Source organism: Pyrus communis, chromosome 10 (genome assembly GCF_963583255.1).
Source record: "Pyrus communis chromosome 10, drPyrComm1.1, whole genome shotgun sequence".
Taxonomy (NCBI): domain Eukaryota; kingdom Viridiplantae; phylum Streptophyta; class Magnoliopsida; order Rosales; family Rosaceae; genus Pyrus; species Pyrus communis.
The window spans coordinates 26,703,670-26,719,581 of record NC_084812.1 but is presented as its reverse complement, the minus strand read 5'-3'; the positions used below and the strand labels follow the sequence as shown (position 1 = coordinate 26,719,581).

At 34.5% G+C, this 15,912-nt stretch overlaps 1 protein-coding gene across 2 annotated transcripts; it reads right to left on the bottom strand.

The window, feature by feature from the left end:
• Window positions 1-1,372: 1,372 nt before the first annotated feature.
• Window positions 1,373-10,078, bottom strand: LOC137747298 (linoleate 13S-lipoxygenase 2-1, chloroplastic-like). Of its 2 annotated transcripts, none has more exons than XM_068487386.1 (9): window positions 9,678-10,078; window positions 5,421-5,689; window positions 4,778-5,015; window positions 3,995-4,315; window positions 3,772-3,857; window positions 3,454-3,564; window positions 3,053-3,354; window positions 2,558-2,824; window positions 1,373-2,400 (listed from the first exon to the last, which is right to left on the bottom strand). In XM_068487386.1, the coding sequence occupies exons 1-9, from the start codon at window positions 10,066-10,068 to the stop codon at window positions 1,641-1,643; spliced, it is 2,745 nt and encodes a 914-aa protein (XP_068343487.1). In that variant the 5' UTR covers window positions 10,069-10,078; the 3' UTR covers window positions 1,373-1,640. The 2 variants fall into 2 exon arrangements, with proteins under 2 accessions (XP_068343487.1, XP_068343488.1); XM_068487387.1 differs by lacking the exon at window positions 9,678-10,078 and adding an exon at window positions 5,813-5,932 and having other exon boundaries at window positions 1,415-2,400.
• Window positions 10,079-15,912: the final 5,834 nt, after the last annotated feature.

Below are 15,912 nucleotides of genomic sequence, written 5' to 3'. Positions count from 1 at the left end.
TGGAGTAATAATCTATCTATTTCACAAGCTCACGTCAAATATTTTCTAGTTCTGCATACAGAAATTGCACCAGCCTCAGTTTTCATTGAAATTTCACTTTCGTGTAATGATCTCTGTACTTTGAAACAAAGAAACGAGTTATATTCTGGACCTTAACACTAAATCAAAGACGCAATTTTTCATAACATTTCCTATTAACGTTTGATCACTCCACATTATAACATGGCAGAATTTGCTAATATTTACCTGATATAGGATTGCACTGTCACATGCAGACCTTCACATATCTCTCTCTCAGGTAAGCTGCTAGTAGATGAAATCAATTATGTGAAAATCCACCTCAGTTCACACCTTATTGTCCTTTCAGGGGCGTTTTGCAGGAGGCAATGAGAGAATTTCTTATGTAGATCATGGGTGAGAGTTCAAGGTAAGTTGAAGATTTGTTGAGATTCTATTATATAAATTGTTATAGACACACTTTATGTCTCACATCGACACTTATGTTTAACGATAGTATTATTTGTAGTACCCAATAAGACCTAACAGACAAGAAATTCTCTTATAAGCATGGGGAAAGTGATCCTTCACAAGCCTTGATGTTTGAAGCCACTGAATTGCCATATGTAATTGTTTTATTTAAACACTTGGCACCAATGCTAGGTGCAAAAAGGGTAATGTTAGGGAGACGAAATTTTGAAATCAAATTGTGTAAAACAAATGATGTGATTGTTGATAATTAGATTATTAATTGAATGTCGATTAACGTGCTTAATTCCCATTGGTGACATCATTTAGTTTAAAACTTTGGTCTCCTTAGCATTATCCCATACTGAAATATACACATTTTCTCACCATGTGGATGTAGAAAGGGAATACCATGTAAGTCTGTAAACCTACGTTTGTTTGCTTCAAATCCCGGCCGTGACCTGTAGAATTGTAAGTTAGGAGCTGATTAGTTAGAAATAATATGCCTTGAAATTAATTATGTATTCACTTAGTCTTAGAGTGATTAGTGTAAAGCTCTTATTGTAAGGCTATGAATGTCATGTGTTAGAATCCTAGACTATAGGAAGATGCATGGCTAAGATCACTTGATGAACGTGTGAGCTCCTGCTGCATAACTAATTGTTGTAATTGCACGATTTCAGGTGCAAGAGAGATAAATGAAATACTCCTCTGCTACTTGCAGAGGCTGAAGAATTCCAGAAATCTAACTGAAAATTCTTTCCAGTTTCGATCATTCATCTTATTTTCTTGTATCTGTCAGTACATAAACATCAAATACACTAACAAGACCGAGGGTGAGTAAAGGCCAAAACCAAGGCTTAGAATATCCAGTATAGTTGTATGATATAATCTTATAGCTTATCTACTGATCTGATATCAATTATCTCTATTATAAGTGAAGCTTCTATGCAAAGACTATTCTGCTGAAAGTCCAATTCTTCTTTCTACCATTCAGTTTTTATTTTGTTCATTGACTGGCATACATCTCTAGTCCCATTAGCAGTTTGCTTGTTCCACTCCGCGGGTTGTCTGATGCTACAAGTTCGAGATGTTGTCAGACTTTACCCCGCATTATTGATTTATTAAGGGCGAAATAGAATAAATATAGATTTTTTACAACATCATCCTCAAATTTAGATGGAGATGCTGTTTGGAACTCCCATTCCTGTGACACCGGGAGTTGAGAAAGGCTTCAACAGCTCATATGGAACAACGCCTGCTCCAACTCTGTTTTTCAAGTTCAAATTGGTATTCCTCTTATCAATGATGCCTTCTAGCCTCTTCAAATTGCCATTGAATCTCTCGTATGCGGCCTTGATGACAGGATTTTCAGCCCAAGATGACTCTAGATTCCCACCAATATACTCCTCATCGGGTGAATGATTCGATAGTACATCTAAGATGGCCATAACTTTTGTTGCTTGAATCTGTGAAGGGAAGCACATCAGCAGAGCCATTTCTGGTTTCTTCATGAAGTTCTGGAAGAACTCCTCAGATGGATCTTCAGTTGGCATGTTCATTCGAGCAATTGTAGGGCGATTAGGGAAATATCCACCATACGTGTACTGGCCAAAGTTCACTGCTGCATGGTGACCTGCTGTTACCCAAATTATGGTTGTCAAAATGTGAATCAGATTTTCTGGCGTTTTCAAAACAGGCCACCATGGCTCATCTTTCTTGTCTGCATGGCCTTTGGTTCTAACTTCTGTCCACCAACCTTGAAGCTCGGTATCAGACTCAATAAGATTTGGGTCTGTGTAGTAGTGGTTCACATAATCACTCACCCACTCCTTAATGGCATCCCACAGGATGAGGCCATCATTTGCAAATGGGTAGTCATCAATTGTTAGCTTCAAGCCATGCTCAGCTGTAGGATCCTCAACTGCCATTCCCCTGAAATCAAATCAAACAATTATGAACAAGCAGTCCAAATTCCACGGGGGGTTTTGAGTGGATTTTTCTTTTTAGGTATTGAAGATCTTATTTGTACAAAGTTTCCTACACCAGATAGTTTGGATTAGTCTTATACTAGTTTTATAAAGTAAAATACCTTCTGATGAGATCTGCTGGCAAAGCTTCCATGTCAAAGCGCCAAAGCTGGTCGTAAGCAGCAGAACTGATCTCAATGGAGTACTTTCCAGGTGAAAATGTGCTCTCAATGATTCCACCTGCATTGATGAGGCTTTCTCGAGCCAGAGCATTGATTTCCATTGTATACCGGAAATGAGGGTGCAAAAGTCTATAGATGGGATGCATTGCGCTTAATTGTCGATTAGCTGCAATTATGTATGGCTCTGTACTGCAATGAGTCCTCAGCCTGTGAAAATATAAAAGTACAAACAAGTTATTACCCATGAGTTGGTCTCATATTTCGTGATTGGCACAGCTACAATAACCTAATATGCACACTTGAGCAGGGGGCATGATGTGAAGTTCCACATTCGTGGTTTCCGGAGTCACTCAAATTCCATTTACAGGACTAATTTGGTAACTCAATGCCAATACAAAAAGGGATTTGAGCCCACCTTGGGCACGAGATGCTTACCAGTGCACGACAAGCTGATGATAGCCGGCGTCATGAGCAAGAACGTGGGCTTTAGCAAGCTTCCACAGCCAGCAACCGGTGGCATCCCAAGTTGGAGTAAAGACTTGCTTCCATTGTGGCTTGTCATCAACAGGCGGCCGAGTGAGTTCAATTGCAACAGGCCTCAGTGTCCCGCTCTCAGTGAGGAAGAATAGTGTTCGAGAACCATACAGTGTGGTACCTTCAATCTCCCTTACTTTGTTCACATAAGGCATGAGCAGATCATGGTAATCCAAAATAAACATCTTCTTTGTTTCCAAGGCCTACATTTCATGTTCAAGCAATTTTCAACTAGTTAAAGAGATTGGTAATCCAAAACAACTCGGTTGCAAGTTAAAGAGATTGGTGTGTGCTTATTATACCTCATTGACTGTCATACAACCTTTTATCTCCTTCTCAACCAATTCTGTTGTGATCAATGATTCTGGGGGGCCATAAATCTCGGGGTCAAGTTTACTTTTCAATGGCCATTCCTGCATCCAGAAATTATATAATTCAGTGCCACTGGAGAAAATAAAAGAGGGTTTAACAAACTAAAACAAGATATTCTTCTAACACTTATTACTTGATCACCAAGGAAGATGGAGGCCTGGGGTGAGAAATGAACAGTACAAATTTGAATGTCTTAATTGATGTGAAATGGTTCTGCTTGTATCAGTAAATTAATGAAGAAAGCATACCGTCACGAGCTCGATACTATATGGATTAAGACCAGCTAGAGTTTGCCTGGAAAATTCTTCGTCTCTAAACCAAGCAAATTTATCACCTGCAATAAAAGACAAGTGATATACAGGATGAAGCCAACAATTTGGTGGTCTCTTCTTTTCCTCATAAGAGTATCATTATTTAAAAAGTTTTGCTCAACTGCGATCTATACACAGAGAGACAAGGAGGGAGGCATACGGTCTATTATTTCAGGGGTCTCAAAGAGCAAAAGATCATCTCCGCTGTCTGTAATAGTCTTGACTAGCCTGGGGATGATTGTACGAAAAAACCCAACAGTCTTTGGCTTAGGTAACGTGACTCCTTCGTTATACAATGAATCTATGGCTGTGAAGTATGGAAATCCTAGGTCTGGATCAATAAGTGCTGTCTCGAGCGAAGGGAGCAACGCATGTAGCACAGATTTCAATGTCTTTGTCGAAAATGTCAGCTGTTTCACCTCTGAAAACGCTTCATCTCTTGGTACATACACACTGCTGCTTCTTTGTTCTGATAAAGGATCTGTAATATAGGTACAAAATGATCACATTGCACTTGTAGTCTCTCAGCCATGCAATTCGAGCAATTAGCACAATAGAAGCAAATGGTTCATAGTTAGAATCATTGTCCTTAACATTAACATAGGTTCCATACCAAAAAGCATACAACACAAATTTATTTTTGTACATACGTGTTATGGTACACGCACCACCAAAAAAAAAAAATTTAGTTTTCATCAATGTCTAGAACACGGTTTTATTTTCATATATGCCCAATTTGGGAGCAAATTGGATACCCCTCTTTTTCCTATTTCACTCGTGACGTGACTTCATATTCCGAGTGAGAAAGAAAGAAGAGGCAGCATTAGAACCTGGGATAGGCAAGTTTTCTTTACCAATGACCTATTGAGTGGAAAATGACATGGCTTCTACTTTTTACAACCAGTTTAGGGATTATTATGCAATTAGTTGGTTATATAATTACCCTTTTTAGAGCGTGGTCTTCCAGTTCTGCAGCGCCTTGGGTACGGGTGATCTTTGCCGCCTAGGACAGGCCTAGCCAGTTGATCTTCGCTGTCCGGATCGCCAAGGTCATTATAAGTGTCATAATCGTATATCCTATCAAATGTTTTTCTTTGGCCCTCTCCATCTCCTCGCAAGTTCTGCAGCTCCAATTCTCTTAGCTTCTTCAACCCACTTGGTGTCTCTGATGGTATGTACGACTGCTTCATTACATGTTAACACAAATTACAATATCAAATGATATTGTATGAAACACTGTCAGATAGAACCAGTCAAAACATATGGTAACTTAAGGAAAGAAGGTAAGAAAGCGAGCACTTTTTTCCTTGTTGAACAAAGCGACATTGATTAAAAAAAAAAACTTCAACAGTACATCAACGACATATGCAAGACATGAATCTTAATAGGACTGCAAAATAGCAACAGTCAAGCCGGAAAGGTTAAAATAAAGCTTAGGATGAGGAGTGCCAATATATATCAGTACCATTCCAATTTGGAGTCCATTTATTTAGCAAATTGAACTATCAGTAAGAAGCTGAGTCCATATGTTTGTATAATAATAATGAAAAAGCAAGGAAAATGTATAAGGATCTAAAATAAAGGACCTTGTTACTGAAAAAAATTCTCTTCACTGGGTTGTCAACTTTGGAATGAACCCAGGAATTACAGGGAACATTAACAGTGCCATTCGGGAAGCCGTCGAGGTCGATGCTCTTGATGAACATCTCCTTGTGGTGTTCATTCTCTACCTGAACAGCCCCAACCTCTCCAAACTCTGCTGCGATGGTGAAAGTAGTCTCATACAGCACCTCGTCATCCTTTTGGCTCACTTTCTGCGCGTACCCCTTCACTGTTTCCTTCTCCAACCCCGTCTCTACAACAAAACCCAAATCAGAAATATGTAGTGAGTAAATTAATCTGTTAAGACAAATAGTTAAACAAACTTAATCAGTATTTGTAAAATTTAAAGTGCTATTTGTTCATCCAATTGTAATACCACACATGCTATCATGCTATGCATGTGAGCAAAGAAAACGTTATTGCAGAATGAGAATGAAGGGTGTGGGAGCCAGAAAATTGAGTTGTTACAGAACTTGAGGACTTTTTGTGAAAACACAGTAAATCTCAAGAACTGGTCATTCAATTATTATCCTAGGGTAGATTTGTTATTTACAATTTTTTTTAAGAGTTGCTAGACCCAACTCCTTTGCCTTATTCTTCCACTCACCCTATATCACCGCCCACCATAAAAAATGCAAAAAACCAAATCCTCTAGTTCTCACCCATTCTTATTCCTAAAATATCTCTATTTTAAAATTAGCTAAACTGTCAATTTAGTCATTGAATTATCATCCGAGTGAAAATTAGATCCTAAACTATTTTTTTTAGAAAAATCAATCATTGAATTATAAAAATATATCAATTACATCCCTAATATTATACTCAAAGCTGCTATATTCAATTTTTTGTCAATTTAAGTCACATTACTTGCATATGATACACATTGGAGGATAAATTGGTAATTTTACATAAAGAAATAGTGTATAAAGTTAACTTTGGAGGGTAAATTAAACGTTAAATTCACAACCTATATGAAATGTTAAGGGTTTATTTTATTGAAAAATTAATTCAGAAACCCTAAACCCTAATAATTCAAGGACTAAATTTACACTTCATCCTTTAAAATTTAAACAAAAACTGAAGATGGAGAAAAAAGCCAAAAAACTCATTAGCCAGCATTAACCAAAATCACCACCGCATCCGCCGGCAACAACTCTTGTTCGCCTCGCCGCAGGTCAAATTTTTCTCCCTTTCTCTTCTTCTCTCTTCCTTTCTCTCAGTACCAGATCCAAATATAAGGACTATCAATATGAATAACTATGAGATTTCAAACTTTTGGATATTCTTGTCAAGAATTGAAGCCCCTCACCATATCTGTTGCATATTTTTCCCAGCTATTAGTCATAGAGACAGAGTTGACTTGGAAACAAAGGAAGAGAGGACAGGGGCTGAAAGAGAGAGAAACAGGGAAGAAAGAGACTAGAGATTCTGGGCTCTTCATTTTTTTTCTTTTTCATTTTCTTCTTATAGCTTTTTATTAGGGCTTAAATATGTAATTAAAATTTCCATAAAAAAAATGGGTGAGAAAACAGGACATGTGGGTCATTGTAACATAACTTTTTATTTTTTTTATTTTTTTTGTAAACTGAACAATTTCGGATTAATTAACAATGAGTGTTGATAGATCCATTTCATTGTCTTATTTTTTTTTCACTCGTATTATAATTTCAATCACTTTAAAAGGTTAAAAAATTAAAAAGCTATTTTCCCACCCCCTATTATTCTTAAAATAACCTTTAATATATTTTCAAATTTTTATACATTTTTTTTTTTATCTATCTCATCCTTAATTGCAACACCCGACGACAGCCGAACCCCCAGCCCGGCCGCCCACTCACCCCCATCTCGCAGCCCATCCACCACCACCTCTCAATACTCAATACCTTTCTCCCCTACCCACCACCACACTCTTTCCTCTCTCTGCCACCCAAACCACTAACTCACCCAAACATGTCCCCCTTTTCACGCCAAGACCAAATCCTTCTCCAATTACATAGCCAACCCATAATCCACACCTGGGTTTTCAATGAATCTCATCCAACCTAAACCCTAGAACCTAACAATTCTTTTGGTCTGTGGGTGTCCAGAAGTTTCTCCATTAAAGTAATTGAGTGGGAAAATAGGACAATGGGGTAGGCTTAGTAACACTCTTAACAATCCGAAGTGTTTGTGGCATTTCTTAAACTTCAAAGAAGTATGTGAAAACATGAAAAGAGAATGCTATGGTGTAAATGAAATAACCTTAAATTTTAACATTTCGTGAAAAATTATTTGATTGAGGAAGGTAAAACATATAATTTACAATCTCTAGTTGACAAAAAGGATTCCCATAGAGAGAGCCATCTTGCTGCGTTTTATTTTTGGTAATTTTTTTGAGGCCAGTCGATTAATTTGGATTAGTTATAAGGTTTCATCATCCACGGTAATTGTCTCCACTTAATTGAAGTGTTTCTAACATTCGACTTACATTTATGCACGATACCTCTTTGCGTGCAGTCAGGAAAAAAAAATGAAAAGTAAAAAAATAAACTAACAAAAGAGTAGCCCCAAAAGGCTAAAATTAGCATCCCCAATAAAAGTAGTTATTGGGTTTGTATTACTAAAATTTATATAAGTTGATGGAAGCCGTTTTATTTGGGATTGTTTTACTAAAATTTCTCTAACAAAAACCTAATGACTAGGCTCCAACTAAGCAATATCTATAATTAAGTTTGACTTGGTAAAATTTGTATTTTTGGATGTCTAAATTACCCCTAGTAACAGTGACTTTGGGTCTCTCACTTATTATCTACATTTATTTTACATTATCTCATTCAATTAAATGTCTTCAAATACCTGAAGCGGATTTGGAAAAAAATTTAAATGTCATAATTCCTATGCATTTAATAACAAAAATTACATGATATCAATGTTTTGTTCCTTATATAGTTGTTTTCACATGATGCTAACATGTAAATTAGTATGGAGTAGGATTATTTCCCCTCTTATTCCCATCCACTTCCCTCCTCTCCTCTCACATATTGTTTTTTGTTTATTATCTCTATAAAAAAAAATTAATATAAGATGTTGATGTGATTTAACCATAACCGTTCAAGTAGGAGGGAAGGAAAGGGGAGAGAGTTTATGAAGGGAGAGAATCCTCCTCCAATTAGTATATCCAACAAATATAAAAAAAAAGTTATTTTATTCAAAATTATCAATATTTTAAATATAATATAGGTAAATTATTGTGCACAACTTATACAATAACAATATAAGTTCCTAGTAAATTATGTAATAATACATGCAAAATAATTTACCTACAAAATTAATGAATGTTGATTGATTGCGCTTACTATATAATAATAACAAAATGTGGCTAGCATATATGTAATATCACATGAAAAATAATTTACTTACAAAATAAATAAATGTTTTCAGCCAGATTCAAAAATTAATCAACTACCTATATTTACATTAAAAAAATAGATAAATTATTTGCATGCATATATATAATTATAACAAAATACGCCTAATACACACATGCAAAATAATTTACCTACAATGATTGTCAAACAAATAAAAGAAATGGAACATACGATGGTAAGGCAAGTATAAAGTAGATACTTTTGTAATAATAAGCCACTTATTTTTCATAATTATGGTGGATAATTAAATTCACTAACATAATTAGGGTGTTGTGGCACAATTGTAAATATTTTGAAAATAATAGGTATTTATTTGTTTATAAGGCAGTCTATTTCAAATTTGAATTTTATTTGGATGTTTAAAATAAGATGAGTTTTTGTTAAGAAAATAAGTGTTGCAATGATTTATATCTAAAGAATCCTTAAAAAAAGACCCAAACGAATAATGAACAATTCTAGTCTAGAACAAGCAAAAGACCTCACTTGTATCGAACAGAAAGAAACAAAAAAATGTCAACTCTAAAAATATTTGTGGAAATAAAGATAACATGATTTTGGATAATTATTAATTACTACGGTCAAACTGGCTGAGCTGCAAGATAATCTGTGTGATTGTTCTGTAACCTGTTTAATGGAAAAAGTTATATATTTTGTAGGATGTGATATTCACACACCTTATTTTACTTTTCACACATCCTTCTAATTTTCGATCATCAGATCAAATGAATTGAAGAAAATTAACGGATAAAAATTAACAAGGAGTATGTAAGAAGTAAAATGAAATATGTGGATAGCACACCCCTATTTTGTATGCTTACAGTACTGCTTGCTTACTCGGGTCAAGCTCGGCGCTAACAAGCTCCAAAAGCAAGGTTTCTCCGAGCAAGTCGGTAAAGTCGTCGAGGGGCCGAGTCAAGCCTATGCTAGAGAGGAACCCTCCAGCTGTTACCGTCACCGTGACCACAGCCCTTACCGTAAAGTCATTATTCTCTGTTGAAGTAACTATGGACACTGATGCAGGTGATGGTCTGAGATCACTAGAAGTGGCACGGATCACCAAGGATGAGGAGTTTTTCTTATTACGATTTTGATGGACATGGTGGCGCGGAAGGATGCTGATCAGGGAGGGGCTACCATGCTTAATCAGATGATTAGGGTTACTAGAAGATTTTGGCAAGAGAGGAAAGGATAGAGCATAGTTGGGTTTCTGCAGCTGAGACGACATTACTTAAGAATTGGATAATATGCTTTTAACGTGCTAGAATAGCTTTGAGAGTTCTGCATTTATAGAGAGATAAATAAGAGAGAGAGAGAGGCGAGAGAGGTTGATTTCAATTAATCAGTGGCCATTGGCTAGGAGCTACGAGAGATTTTCAGTGTGACCGTCATACGATATGGTATATTAAGTATTATTGTATAAATGGTAGAATATGTGTGTTAAAAAGTTAATAACTTAAAAAGTAAAATATTCCACCACTTACATAAAAACACGTGGTGTACCATCCGTGTTCTCGTCACAATTAAAAATTTCTCTTTGCCAACGAGATATTTTTCAGGATAACCGGAACACGGGGTGGTACACTACGTGTCACTATACAAATAGTAAGATATGTGTAACTTAAAATATAAAATTTCCCACCACTTGCATAAAAACACGTGGTGTACCTCCCGTGTTCCTGTCACAATGAAAATTTCTTGTTGCCAACATTATTGTCATATTTAATGCCATATCGGTTCACTCAATTTGTGTTTTTTATGTGTTCGGCTTAAAAATTTATTCGTAAGAGGAGGGATGAAATGTCTCGTATCAAAAATTGGCAACTTCTTATAGTGCTGGTTGGTCTTGTAGTGGAACCTCAATTGTTTTTTTTTTTTTTTTTTTTGTAGTATTAGAGCCAGTTTGGCTCACGTGTGAAGCTTAATGACCACACAGGTTCCACGTCATCCAATGTTATCATCTATGTATTAAGCTTAAAATTTTGCCACGCATATGAAGGCATGTGAAGATGTAAAAGAAACAAAACAAGGGGAAACTTGATGTGAATCCAATTTTGTGAGTCACTTTTGAGATGAGTCCAATTATATTCCAGGTCAGTATTTTTTTTTTTTTTTTTGGTTTTCGTACCCAATTTACCCCTAAAATTACATATAAGTAATCAATATTATCCCTTGATTTTAGATAATTGTTAGAATCAAATTACTTCCTATATATCTCCAAGTGAGGATACTTCTTCATTTCTTCTTCATTTTTCTGTTCTTCTTTATCATTGTACTTTTCTTCTTCTCCTCCTAGGCTTCCACTATATATGAAATTTGCTTCTGTTTGTTCAAAGAATGGGGTTGGTTGGATTTTTTCATCAAATTGCTTGTTGTGTTCAAATCAGTTGATTTCGTGGTCAAATTTGAATCTTCATTTGATTTGCATTTTCATTCAAATTAATTGATTTCATGGCCGATATTAATCTACCTGTATCACAAGATTTCGTTATATGACCTACCTCTATTATAGACAGATTATATTTTTCTATCTTTATTATCTATCTCTATCACAAATTACTTTTGTTTTCCTATATTACATGGTAATTTGTCTTGTTCCTGGGTAGGTAATTATGAGTTGTACCACTCAGTTCATTTATCTACCTTTTGATTAGATAGATTTTTATTTTTATTTTTATTTTTTTTATACCTTGTTTATAGGTATATATACATTTATGTATAGTACCTTTTAGTTAGGTTGTATATTTTTGCAACTTAATCTATGAGAAAAATATTTTATTTCATTGAAAGGTAAAGAATGGAATCGTTTTTTTTTTATTTTATATATTTAGTAGATTGTCGATGTTTAAATATTCAAAATTTGAAAACAAAGGGTAAAATTGGTTTAAAAATTAGCTAAGTGGACCTAAATCATAAATTTCAAAAAATTGGACTAAAGTAAATAGTACATCAATTATTCGGACCTATATCTTAATGCCCCAAGAAACAATCACATTGGAAAGTTTACCATACCCTACATCTTCCTATATAAAGAATTGAAGGCTCATTTATGTTACAATAATTGAAATCAAAATATGGAATTGAATTCTGATTTACAGCATACTCCGGTATTTATCACAATGTGAATTTTTCGGATTCTAACAATGTGATGGAATTGGATTCCCTATATTTAGGTGATAATTTGAATTCCGGTAGAAAGGAGGAATTAGGAATCCACTTTTTGTACCTATTATGCCGTCACATAATCTTTAAATTTCCAACTTGCCCTCCACTTTAACCCAACAATGCACGTTCTTTTTTCCTTCGTGTCCTTCACACAACAGCCACCACCAACGACCAGCAACCCCCACCGCCGCCGCGCATCCGCTGTACCTGCAATCAACCCCCGTTACCTTTCCCTCACCATCAACCTTCACTTCCCATGAAATTAATTATCAACAACTCATTTTACAAGAAATCCATGCAGAGATCGAAAGAGGACCTTCTATGGCTTCCAATTATAGAAAGAATTTGAGATCGAGAGAGTGTGTGTTACAGTGGGATGGGTGGGTTATTTTCTTGTTTGGTCTGCTGGGTGGAAAAAATGATTTTGGTTAGGGTTTTTTTCCTTTGTCTTTTAATTAGATTATAAACTAATTTATTTACAATAATGACATTTTAACTCTTCACTTTAACCAAACAAATAAAAATAACTAATTAAAATGTTATTAAATATAAATATAGAGATGAGATTAAAAAAAAAAGAAAAAAAAAGAACAAGAACATTTAGTAATCATATTGATTTTTATTTCGATTTAGACGAAGTAGACTTATACGAACTCAGTTTCATTCTAACTCCGATTTCATAATATATGCGTAAACAATTTCAACAAAAATCCAACTATGATTCCCTCTCATTTCAACCCTGCTTAATTCAATTTCTTTTCAATCTAATTCCAACCATAATCAAGTAATTCCGCCCATGGTGGGAACCTCAAGTAGTTCCAGAGAGGTTGTAACTTTCATCTTTTTCTGACCATATTATATATTTTTGGACCTAGTATAGCATTAACAAGGCAAGCAATTAACACGGGTAGAGAAAATGACCGGTCCTGTCTTGTTAATTTGACCTTCTCTTCGAATGATAGTACGACGTACATCCATGATTTATGAGTTGTTGGGACACTAGTGTCTAGTGGTCCGGTAGGTAATTATTTGGCCTTAATTCTCTTTCAAATTCACATGGCATTTCGCTAACAAGACAATTAGTAATTATCCATATGTATATCGTGTTAAGAATTAATTGGTCATGCATCATCTCATCGCCCAAACAAGACTCACTTATCGTGTGAAGAAGAAATATATTATTACCAATAATCTTTATTTGATGATTATTTTTACAAAAAATTATTCGAATCGGTAATCGTTTAATCATTCAAATGTATTAAGTAAATCAACACTACGTAACATATCAATTATGAATCATCCATTTATTTAATATATTTGGATGACTAAACGATTAATGATTCAAACAAAACTATTTGAACGATTCCGATTATGAAATTTCTATGGTAAAGATAAGTTATTTGCAAGTAGGAAATAAGTTCATCTCTGAATCTCGAGTCTCTACATTTATTATCAGTACATTTGCGTGAATTTAGACAAATCTTGATCATTTGATTAATCTAATCCATCCACATCAAATTTATGTTCACATCGCCTTCACACCATATCACTCTGTGTCTCTCTACCTTTCTCCTCATCTTTCTCCTTGCCGTCTTCTCCCCTCTTCTGTAAAATCACAAAGAGAATTTCAGATGGATGCTATGTGGTTTCTTGTGATGGATGGGTGAAAGGTTGACTAATCTCAGTTAATCCTACTAATTATGTCTTTCACTGGATTCAATAGAAGAACAAAAATGATTAAAAAAATCGAAGGACAAAGGCACCCATTTTCTTACTTATATCAACTTAATTTTGGAATTGAATTCTCAATTCAATTATCCATTATGAAGGGACAAGCAATTGAACTTTTCGTTCAGTTTGCGGAACAGAAGTTGGGAAGATAGCGAGAAAGACTCCCTGATTCAGTTTATTTGATTAATTCAAGGAGTTTTAACGAAAAGTCTGCGGTACTGTTTACTTTAATGAAAAACCACATTTTTACACTAAACAGTCAAACCTGGTACTATTCACTTTACCCTTTATTTTGTCCTTATCGTTAAAACTCAAAGTTTTCAAACATTTTTCTTTAGTTTTCCTTTAATTCAATAGCCAAGATTTGCCTAAAAAGTGTATATGTACGAATGATAAATGTGGGAATAATGTTACATTTAATATATTTTTCATATTATATTTGTATCACTGTATCACATCTCTAATATAAGTATGACCTATTAACATATGTGAGATTCATCTCTATTAAAAATATGGTACAAATATAGCATGAAAATATAATAAAAGTACCAAATAAGTTAAGAAATAACACTTTAAATAAAACTTTTGCTAACCGATGATCTAAGACGTTCATCCTCTCTTTTAAACTCACAATGACAAAAATCAGTGTGTGTGTTGCTGATGGTGATGGGACAATTACATCAGTAAATCGGATAAGCTAACTAGCCAGGGAAAGGATCACCACACTATTAGCTGAAATTTGATTTAACAACTATAAAAATATGCTTATTTTAAAAGTTATAATAACTTCAATTATTGAATCAAATTTTAAAAATTCGTATTGTGATTAAAGGATCTGGAGATGATCCTTCCGCAAATGATATGGAATGAGTGGTCATGCCTGAAGTAATTAAACTTTGCAATTTTCAAATTCTTTACTCTGTACATGTCCCTTCATACGCACCGTCCTCTTTTTGACTTTTATCGCGTTCCTTCCCTCCAATTCAATTATCGGAATAGCTGTCATGATCATGCTCAGATGCTTTTACTCTAGTTTTTGTTTTTTGGTGAACTGCTTTTACTCTAGTTTCAACTTCAAATAAATCACTTTCATCATGCATATGGCTACTGAATTTACTCCTGTTGCATGATTGTTCGGGAGTAAAAAGTTTCACATTAGAGTAAAAAAGAATATTGCATTTGTTTATAACAACGTGTTTTTTAATATTATCAAATTAATTTTATAATGAAACATGCTCAATTTTCTTTAGTAAGACAAAAACTAATTCATCTTCAATATCCATTGATTTTAACCATTATACATAAAGGTATTAACAGCATTTTCATCGTATAATTACGTACTCTGGTAAAATAGGAAGCCAAATTATTAATGAAAGACCTCATAAGATGGCACTTTGTTTTTTTAACAAAACATAATATTATACTATTCACTAAAAGTGTAAAATCGCTGTGGATGCTAGCTCATTGTTTAGACTTGTGTTTTTCTTCTTTTAAATTCTAACACGTAAAGCCTTTAGGTGCAAGAAAAATATGTCGAGATAAACTTTTCAGCCCTACCATCAATGTCACTGATATTGTCTAATTTAACGACCTATTACTATGTATTGAGTTTTATCACAAAATGCATTAATGGTATTAAAGTAGGAATATCTCCTATCTAAGTTGTATTATATATATTTTGTCATATACCTGATATGGAACTCTATTCTCCAACAAGTCATGCCTCTTTTTATAATTTTGCACTCAAATATTTTATCTATATACCCTAGGTGTAAGACAAACACGTCAAGTATACTGATCATCAAGCAATTATTTTCCACATACTCACATATTTTATTTGTAAAACCTAGGTGCAAGGACGGAGTTAGTGTAGGCCTAAGGGGCGGATGCCCCCACTCATTTAAAAAAGAGAGTAAACTATCGATTTACCCTATGAACTTTCATCTAGCTTTTGATTTCTCCCATGAACATTTCTATTGGAAAATTAAGGACTCAAACTAATTTTTTAAGCCGATTTGCCCTCTACCATTAGTTTTTCATATATTCCATCCATATTTCTGTTAAATGAGACCATGTGCACAACATGTGAGGGTCGTTAAGTCATTTCACTCTTAAAAATGATTAAAAAACTGAAAATAGATGAAAAAACAAAACTTTCCCTCTATTTTTTTCCGCT